We start from the raw sequence: 9,793 nt of genomic DNA, 5'->3' as shown, positions 1-9,793 counted from the left end.
TTGTCCATTGCTGGCCTGAGGTCACATAAAAATCCTTCCCAGCTGATTCACTGTAGCCCTAGACTCTGAAGTATGAGGAGCAGTGAAGTGTGAACATGTTGGTAGAATGAAGGGAGCTGAAGAGGAAGAGGGGCCCTCAGGAGCATACCCGCAGCCCTGGTTGAGGTGAGGGTCATACTTGTCTTCCACATGGTAGAGGGCAAGGTGTGGAGACATCCAAAGCCCAGGGTTTCGGGCTACATGAAGTCCTTTGTCCATTTCCTCACCATCTTTCAGTCCCAGTTATCTTTGACAGCTCATGATAGACTGAGAGATGGGAAAATTAGGGGCACCGTGGAGCTCTGTGGAGAGGCTGGGACCCACTGCTATCCCAGGGCTTTGCCTGCCAGAAGCAGCCTCTGGAGAGACAAGTTGACTCTTTCCAGGATTCAAAGAGCCCTGCCTTTTGGTCCTTGGCGGTCCAGATGTGCACTCCTGCAGTTTATCATGTACCTGTTGAATGATGACATTGTGGGGTGCTGAATAAAACCACGCTGCCAAGGACACCCCTGAGAACCCATAGTGGGAACAGTCTTCCAAACAGACCATATAAACATATAACTATAAGTAGGTCAGGGTGCCGGGAGTGGGTGGATCCTAGGAATCTTCTCACAGCTGGCATGGTTGTTTGGTTCTGATACAGTCACTGGGGACTTCTGTTGAGTAGACCCTGGTATTTCTAGAAGAGTGGTCCAATGAAGAACACAGGGCTTCTCTCAAGAATGCCCAAGGGGAGCTAGGAGGTGATGGTACACGCCTTTAATCCCAGCACTCAGGAGGCAGAGGCAGGTGGATCTCTGTGAGTTCGAGGACAGCCTGGTCTACAGAGTGAGTTCCAGGACAGCTAGGGCTACACAGAGAAACCCTGTCTTGAAAAACAAGGGGGGGGGAAGTGCCCACGAGGGCTGGGGAGACGGCTCAGCAGGCAGATGTGGAGATCAGAGTTTGGATCCCCAGCACCCGTGGAAATGCTGGCTTGATATGGCAGCTCACCTGTAATTCCAGCCTTTGGAAGGCTGAAGTAGGGGGTTCCCTCAGAGTAAGATGGCTAGCTGGATTAACCCTATCAGTGAACTCTGGCTTCAACCGAGAGACCCTGATTTGGTGAATAAGGCAGAGTGATTGAGCCCGTCAGCCTCAGGCCTGTACTAGTACACACACAGGTGCCCCCACACCACACACAGACACACGGAAAAAAAACAAAAGTACCCACAAGCGACAAGTCAGGAGCCTTCCCAGGCAGGAGGGGTAGAGGTCAGCAAAACATGGAGACTGGAGAGGGCATTGTTGACATCATTTATGTTCGTTACAAGAGCATAAAATGGGGACAGGAGTGAGGAGACCTGAGGTTGGATGAGTCAGGCGGGACCCCAAGCTACCCTCAAGCCTTTGCATGTAGGTGGACAGGTGGCTGTGGACAGGGGCCTGCTTCGCAAGAATTCACACACCGAGTCAACAAACCTTTGCTGAATATACTGGTCACTACTGGGGCAATGCGGGGACCTCAGTCTCATGGGTGAGGCAGTAAAAAGGTCTAGCTGCAGTGTGTTGAGCATGATGGTGGTGGGAGGAGACTTGGAGACGGGGCTATGATGTGTGTGGACAGTGTGTCTGACATGCCCTGGCTGCCCGAGGGCATGAGATAGCAGGGTCCACCATGGAAGCCGAATTGCCAGACTGCGGGGCCAAATCACAGTCAAGCCACCTTGGGAACAGATGTGTCAGGTAAGTGGGGGTCCAGTGTGTGGGGATGGGAGAATTTGCCCAACCCTGAGAAGTTGAGGGTTTAATCTAGCAGACGTGAGAGCATGCCGAGAGAATCTGGACCTTGGCTGCAGAGCGTCCAGCGCTTCCGATAGAAGTCGAAGGACAGCAAATGAATTAGACTAGGGTTTCAGTGGGTTTAGATTAGGCCCTTGACTATAAGGCCCGGGCTGCCACCCAATCCCCGCCCTCCACCGGGGTGGGGGGCTGCTAGGAGCCGCTTTTCCCTAGACTCTGAGCGTTCAGATCTGTGCCCCCCCCCGCCCCCGCGCGCGGTGGCTGACTTCTCTCTGGCAGGAGCGTCGGCGTTCCACGAATGTCCCTCGCCTCTGCGCCGCCACAATCCCCAGCCTCGCGGCATTCGGAACCCCTCCCTCAGGCCGAGCCATGGCGTGGGCGCTGGTCCTGGCGCTCTGCAACTGGGCGCTGGCCCCCGCGGGCGCGCTGGACGCCATGGGCCCTCACGCGGCAGTCCGCCTGTCGGAGCTGCTGACCCCGGAGGAGTGCAGCCACTTCCGATCGCTCCTCGAGGCGCCCGAGCCCGACGTGGACGCCGAGTTCGCCCGGCTCTCTGAGGACCGGCTGGCCCGGCCCAAGCCGCCCACAGCCTCTCCTGGAGCGCAGGGCACCGTGGGGCAACGGCGGCGGGCGGCAGCCGAGCAGCCGTCGGAGGGACCGGAGGGCGCTGGACCGGAGTCCAGCGAGGTGTCCGACGGCTGCCGCGAGGCGCTGGCGTCCTGGTTGGCCGCCAAGGCCCCGGCCCTGTCGTGGGACCGCGTGGCCCGGGCCCTACGGCGCAGCGGCCGCCCCGACGTGGCGCGGGAGCTGGCCAAGAACCTCCACCAGCAGGCGGCGTTGCAGCTGCGCAGGTCGGGTGCGAACTACGTGCAGCCGCCGGTGGCCTCGGCCCCCGCCCCGGCCCCGCGCGAACGTCGCTCCGCGGTCTCCGTGCCCTCCTGGGACGATCTCGAGCTGATCGTGGAGCGCCTGCCGCAGCCCCCGTACACGCGAAGCCCAGCAGCCTGGGTCGGGCCGCTGGCGCTCGGCCTCCTTGCCGGCTTCGTGGGCGCACTGGGCAGCGGGGCGATGATCACTGTGCTCACGCTGTGGATCACGGGCGGCGACGGAGACCCCGCGCGGCCTTGCGCCCCCGGCCGGCCCAGGCCGGCCCCCGCGCCCGGCGGCTGGGAAGCAGAGCCGCTCCTGCCCCCGGCCTGGGGGCCGCAGGGACCCTCCCCCCACGGCCTGCCACTGTGAACCCCGAGCAGCGCCCCCACAGCAGCCGCCCCGCTCTAAAGTTTCCAAAGGCCGTGGAGGGCGCAGTCTGTCGCCGAGTGGATGGAAACGGGCGTCCTGGGCCTCGGGAGCCGGCCAGGGGTCCCCAGCGCTGCCCAGCGCCCGCCTGCCGAGCCACGCTTTTGGACACACTCTTGTATCCATTCCGTGCCAGGAAGCTGCTCACCTCTCCGTGAGGGGCGCGGTGGGGACTCTTGAACCCAGAGCCGACTGGCAAGTCTGCGCCCCAGAGGCCGGTGCGGGTGCAGTAAGGAGCTGGGGCCCGGCTGGGGTGTGCCGCGCTACTCCTCTTGAAGGCCCAGCAGGAACCTGGCACCTCCCCCGCCCACCTCCGAAGGATGAGCCAAGCCCTGGAGAACCTGCAGCCGGCAGTCCTAAGGCCAGGGGCTTGGGGCGAGAGCCGTGACAGAATGACAAGCCAGTCCAAGAGGAGAGTTGAAAACAAGATTGACGTAACCCTTTATTGCAAATTCTAAAGTAAAAAGATGTACAGTACAAAGTAAAATTGAAAATTCAGACTATAAACTTCCAATCCGCTTATACATTCTCATTTCTCAAGCATTTCTGCCATTTCCGCATAAACAGAACGGGGACGAGTCGAGGCGGGGAAGGAAGGAGATACAGCAAGGGGGAAAAAAATTGTAAGAATCACGAACCCCAGAAGCAAGTGCAAGGAAAGACATTTCTCGACCTGCTGTCCTGGTGATGAGAAGCGGGGATGGGCTGCAGCAGTGCAGTTTAAAATGGCTCTCAGAATAGCAGCGTTTATGGTACTAGTTCATCTTCCTCAAGTCCACAGTATGCTTTGCCCTTCCCTGGCGCCTTGGTCTCTGTATCTCAGATCGCTTTACAAAACACCTAGTTAAAGCCTCACAACACCCCTGTGAGGTAGGTCAGTATTATTACCCCCATTTTACAGATGGGGAAACTGAGGCACAGAGAGGTTAAGTGACTTGCCCAAGGCCACACAGCGAGCCAGTGGTCAAGCTAGGGATGGAACACAGTTCTGTCCCTCTTCTGGAACCACTGGACCACGCTCCCCTTTACCTATGTACATTCTTCATACACACACACACACACACACACACACACACACACACACACACCACATGTGCACACCTGCCCACTTCGCCCCACTTAGCCTCTATGTACAGCAAACAGCAGTGGGCAGGGGCAGGGGCAGGGGCAGGGGCGCCTCAGGAGTGTTTTGATGGAGGAAGCCTTAAGAAGAGGATCCAATTAGCACTAGCCCGGTGCAAGTCTTGGCCTCACACCCAGACTTCCTCTTTTCCCGACGCCCCCTGCCCCCCCCCGACTGACTGGCCGGCAGCTGATTCTCTAGGGGGTGGGGGAGTACCTGAAAATGAACGAAGCTTTTTGCAAAACTTTGGGCAACATCTGAGAAAAGAAAGAGGCATCGTTCCAGAGGATGCCCAGGAATCAAGTCACTAAGTCCGAACCCTCCACAGAAGGCCCGGAGGCTGCGGCTGAGGACAAGGATGGGGACTGACCTACCAGCCATCTCTCCAGTCAGCTACTAGAGTGGGCACTTCAAGACCTCCTGAGTGTCCCTAGACCAGGAGACACAGCCTGGAGAGGGGTGTCCCCTCCCCTGCACACACGTGAAGGGGACGGCCCCAGTCTGCTGGTCTGGTTACGGGAATGAATGAAGGGCAGGGCCCAGCACTAGCTAGTGAGCGGAAGCTGCTCGGCTTGCACTAGCTTTGGGGGATGGGGGTAGTTTTTTCGTAAATCATTTCCATGAACGAGGCAGAAGTTAGGCCAGGCCAGCTGGGTTGGCTGGGGTCATCTCTGGGGGCTCTGCTGGGTGAGACAGCTGAGGGAGGGGCCCAGCCTAAGGGGTAATGCCACATGCAACCAGCCGCAGGGGCCCGGGGATCAGGACCTGGCTTTTCTCTGCAGTCTCTACTTAGCCAGAATTGGGAGGCTCTGGTTCCTCGTCTCCTTTTCCCAAATGCTCCAGGGTCCCAGCTCCCAGACCCCTTCCAGAACTCGAGAATGGGCAAGTCAGACACACACACACCGAGACAGGCTTCCCTTGTGTGGTAAAAAGGGCCATTTTTATTTTGTTTCCTTTTGGCTTATAGTAATGGTCTGTTTTGAAATCACATCTCGTTTAGCGCAGCGCTGGCCTCCATGCATTCACTAGCACTCTACTGGTCGTTTACAGTTTACGTTGGTTGTGGAGATCAAATGCAAGGAGCCCTTTGGGCTCCGTAGTGCCGGGGGCCCTGCCAGGGAGCTTGTTTCTCTCTGCCCATAGCTTCAAATGCTTAAGTGATGGCGAGAGCAGGCCACTCTGGCTCTCACCCTCGGCTCGGCTTCCCAGTCTCCTCACCCTAAGCCACAGGGAAGTTAAGGAAGAGGGGAAGTGTTTTCATGGTATAACCAGCAGTCATGTTGGCTCCTGCTCAGGGGCTTTGGCTCTGCGTTGTTTTAAATGAACAGCATCACATGACTTTTTGCTTTTTGTCCTTTTTTTATTTTTATTTTTAAAGGAGGATCGTGGAATATAAATACTGCACCAAGGACCCGGCTACAAAAAAATAAATATTTATATTTATATATCTATATATATATATGTGCAGTGGTACTGGCTGCTGCTGCTCTTTGATTGGTGGGCTTCATGAATATTTGGCAAAGCGTCGCCACTTGCTCACTCTGTGAGGACACGGAACAAAACAGAACGGAACCAACTCGAAACTGCCATAGCCGATTGATTCTTTAGGTTCGATGCCTGTTAACTGCGGGTGTGAACTGCTGGTGATGGTGTGGTTCACAAGAAGTGTGGAGCAGGATGGAGAGAAAGCGAGGGAGGGGGAGTGGCCAGATGCAGGGAAGGAGGGGGAGGAGCAACAGGTGGGAAGGTCTAATCATTGGGCGGAGGTGTGAGATCCCGAGGCGGGCCGGAGGGAGGCGGGAAGGAGGGAGGCAGGGAAGGAGGCAGCAGCCTGATGGGCTGGGTCAGGAGGGTCAGATCTAGGCTCTAGTAGCTTAAGAACATTACTAGCATGGCGCTTGGTGTTCCTAGCAAGATCAAATAGCTGTTGCCCATCTCAAGATCTAAGAACAATGATTAAGTTTAGCCAAATCTTGCATAGAAGTGGTTAGAATTTATTGCACATTGGAACAAAAATATATATTTTTTTGTTGTTTTGGAAAAGACCATTAGCAATAAAAAATTTTTTGTCTGTCTGTCTGGTTGGGGTGTACATTGGCTGACAGCATCTAGTTCTAAGAAGAAAGGAAAGTATAAAAAATAAAAATAAACATGACAATGGCATAAGCCAGAAGCCATTTCCTATTTAATAAGTTAGTAATTTGTATTTACAAAAGGCATGCCAATAAAATAAAATTATATGTTACAGTATTTATAGTTCTCTTAAAAAGAATAACCACACACGTCAGCTTCTGTTTTGTGCTGTTTACGACGTCACGTGCCTGTACGTGGTTCTCTACATTCGCCCCAGCAGCAGTGGCGTTGCCACACTTCCCGAGCTGGTCCCGGCACACTTAGGACAGCAGGACAGTGTCTACCGGTCCCTCAAGAGGAAGCTCTGCTCACCAACTGGCTGTGGTTGGTTCTATGCGAAACTAGTCAAGTGGACTGTGAGATCACATCCAAAGTGCTGCCACCGCAAGGCAGACTGGTCTAACGTGTCTAGTGGTGGACTGCTCGCTTCCCTCCACCCTGTGCTCAGGAAGGACGGTGCTGACTTGGTTCGGAGAGACTTTCTAACACTCAAGTGCAGCATCTTGGCTTTGAAGCCTTGTGTTCAGGAGAGACACCCTGGGCTAAGAGCTGTCTTCTGCAAAGCAGGAGATGGGATGGAAGCTATAGCGCTCTCCCAGAAGTCATCCCCTAAGCAGAAAGCAAGGTGGGCAGAGAGGAAATGCCAGGGAAGCCGCGACACCCAGCAGAATGACGAGTCCCTTTCTCACAAAAGCCAGTGCAGTGACAGGACCAAGTGGCTGGTCCAGAGTGGCCCCACCTCCACCTCAGGTCCTGCTAGTTACCGTCATTCTGAAGACCATGAACGGAAGAGCCCGCAGCCCCACCCCAAGCAACACTGCTGCCCTTACCCAGCCCTGGCAGCTGGGAAGGGAAGCCCTGCTGGTTGGAGGAGGGTGATGGAGCACGTGAATCCCTCTGCAGGTTTGGAACCCCTGGACCCCTTTCCACATCTCCCTGAGCCTGAGAAAAGCCATAATGCAGACAGACATGACACCGAATGAAGTGAGCACCCCATAACCCCCAAAGAAAGGTTTCTGTAAGTCCCCCAAAGGCCTCCTAGAGATACATGCTACTAGGAATAGCACTTGTATCTCTACCTCAGTGACAGTTCTCCAGGAGGAAGGCTAAACAATCGTTAGAATATTGCAAGATACAAATGAACTCTTTTCCTATTTGTTTTTTTAGCCCTAGGATTTGGTTTTACAGTGACATTAATAGTACAAGCCATTCGGGGCCAAAGTCTCCCCATGTACTGGACAGAGCAGCATTAGATATTTACCTTGCAAAATGTGCAACAATGGCTGTATGTTGAGATGTCTGTTAAACATGTACACACAACGGATCCATCTGCTTGTTGGGTTGGATTGTTTCTGTTGGTGGTGGTGGTGGTCAATTGGTTAATTATGTTTCCCTACCCAGAGGTGTATGAAAGACTTCTAAGAACTCAGAAAGAATTGCAGCCGGTATGGAACTCTTACCATTTCTCCAAATACAGTGAACGGTGCAAGGCTGGGTCCTGTCCAAAGGCTGACCCAGTGCAGGGGACAGGATTAATAGTGTCTTGTGGTGTATGGATCTCATGCATGACTTCTGATCACGGCATGCCATCATGCAAATCATTTCTACGCATTGAACGAGCACAATATTTGGAATTGGCCTGAGCAAGTCCTCCTCAGCCTGAAAATACCTGATTGTTTCCCCGACCCATCTCCAAACCACGTGACGCCCATGTGGAGAAGATGCTGCTTATGTTAAAGAAAACAGACAATTAGTGACATAGGCTGAATGTGTGTGTGTGTGTGTGTGTGTGTGTGTGTGTGTGTGTGTGTGTGTGAGTGTGTTTCTTTTTGCTGCTTAGCTTAACTAATGTAAGAATGCAAATATTGTTTGCATGAACAAACAAACTTTTAAAGTGATGCTTTCTGCTTCTGAGAATCAACAAATGAAAAAATAAAATCCATTTGGCTGCGACGGCAGTCTGCTGGTCCCGGCAGCCGCCTCTGTTCTGTATCCTGTTAGTGTAGTCCTAAGTTGCATTGACTGAGTGTGGAACATGCAGTAACCACCTGCCCAAGCGATAGAAAATCGTGAGTCCAGGGAGCAAGGTCCTTTGCCCTCGGCAGGTCACTGCTCCAGATGCAACCGTGTCCCATGTAAGCAGACTATGTTTGGTATAGGTCTTCCGGTCCAGCGTCTCCACAGCTGCTCTGCATCCGTGAGATTCGGGAGTTTGTAAACAGGCTTTCACTTGCCAGGGCTAAGCGGGTGTAAGCTTCCCTTCTCGCTGTCTCTAACACTTGGACTCTCGGACCTCTTTTCGCCTCTTGGCTCTTTCCCTTCTTCCTTCCTCTGCCCGCTGCTGCTTCTCCTTGTCAGGTTTTGTCACGCTGTCGTAGGAGGGGAGGGAGGCTGTGGACGGGGTGCTTCCCCTCTTCTCCGGGTGTGTGCCTCCATTCTCCAGCTTATTGGAGGTGATCTTTCTGCAGATGAAGCCCCGCCTAGCCAAATGTCCCCTGTAGGCACGCTGCAGGACCACCGCGGACACCTCTTCCTGCTTGCGCCGCAGAGTGGTTGTGATAGGCTCGTAAGACACTTTGGAAGGATTGGATGCCACGAACCGCTCCTCCATCTGCTGCCGCAGGATGTCCAGCTCCCCACTGTCTCCTAGGACCCGCTTGGTGAAGGCGAAAAGGATGTCCAAGCAGTGGATGCGATCTCCGCTGACCATGGGCAGGTCCATGGCGATGAGCTCAATGGTGTTGGGCTTGGGCACTCGGAGAGGATGCTCTAGGGCGTCTGCGAAGTCGGCCAGCTTACAGTACTCGATGAACTGGGTGGCGTCAGGGTCAAACTTCTCCCAGATCTCGTAGAAAGTCTCAAAGTCATCCTCACTCAGTGGATCAGCACTCTCCTCTGTGGCTACACTAAAGTTCTCCAAGATGATGGCGATGTACATGTTCACCACGATCAGGAAGGAGATGATGATGTAGCTGACAAAGAAGAAGATGCCCACGGAGGGGTTCCCGCAGTCCCCTTTGAAGCCGCTCCCTGGGTGTTCCTTGTCCAGGCTGCAGTCAGGGGGGCGGTTCAGGATTGGCAGCAGCAGGCCGTCCCAACCAGCCGAGGTTGTGATCTGAAATAGGCAGATCATGCTGTTGCCAAATGTCTCAAAGTTGAACATGTCATCAATTCCAGCCTCGTGCTTGACATATGCAAAGTTGGACATCCCAAAGATGGAGAAGATGAACATGACCAGGAAGAGCAGAAGGCCAATGTTGAACAGGGCAGGCAATGACATCATTAAGGCAAAGAGCAGGGTGCGAATCCCTTTGGCGCCTTTGATCAGACGCAAGATGCGCCCAATGCGGGCCAATCGGATGACTCGGAACAGGGTTGGGGAAACGAAGTATTTCTCAATGATATCAGCCAGGAACATTC

The 9,793-nt window shown here is 54.3% G+C and overlaps 2 protein-coding genes across 11 annotated transcripts in view; one reads left to right on the top strand and one right to left on the bottom strand.

Moving 5' to 3' along the window:
• The first annotated feature begins 2,056 nt into the window (after window positions 1-2,056).
• Window positions 2,057-3,060, top strand: Tmdd1 (transmembrane and death domain 1). Its single transcript, XM_052747387.1, has one exon. The coding sequence runs from the start codon at window positions 2,191-2,193 to the stop codon at window positions 3,058-3,060; it is 870 nt and encodes a 289-aa protein (XP_052603347.1). The 5' UTR covers window positions 2,057-2,190.
• A 469-nt stretch (window positions 3,061-3,529) lies between these two features.
• Scn8a (sodium voltage-gated channel alpha subunit 8) overlaps window positions 3,530-9,793 on the bottom strand; it is a 175,757-nt gene continuing 169,493 nt past the window's right edge. For all 10 annotated transcript variants that reach the window (XM_052749004.1, XM_052749001.1, XM_052749006.1 and 7 more), the window contains one exon: window positions 3,530-9,793. In XM_052749004.1, coding sequence (XP_052604964.1) covers window positions 8,646-9,793 — 1,148 coding nt within the window. In that variant the 3' untranslated portion in view covers window positions 3,530-8,645.

Source organism: Peromyscus californicus, unplaced genomic scaffold, assembly GCF_007827085.1.
Source record: "Peromyscus californicus insignis strain IS unplaced genomic scaffold, ASM782708v3 Scaffold_20__1_contigs__length_68692818, whole genome shotgun sequence".
NCBI lineage: Eukaryota > Metazoa > Chordata > Mammalia > Rodentia > Cricetidae > Peromyscus > Peromyscus californicus.
This window is presented reverse-complemented; position numbering and strand designations above follow the sequence as displayed.

What these genes read in the sequence shown, in the direction of transcription:
- Tmdd1 (XM_052747387.1), top strand. Translation starts at nt 2,191, where the DNA reads ATGGCGTGGGCGCTGGTCCTGGCGCTCTGCAACTGGGCGCTGGCCCCC.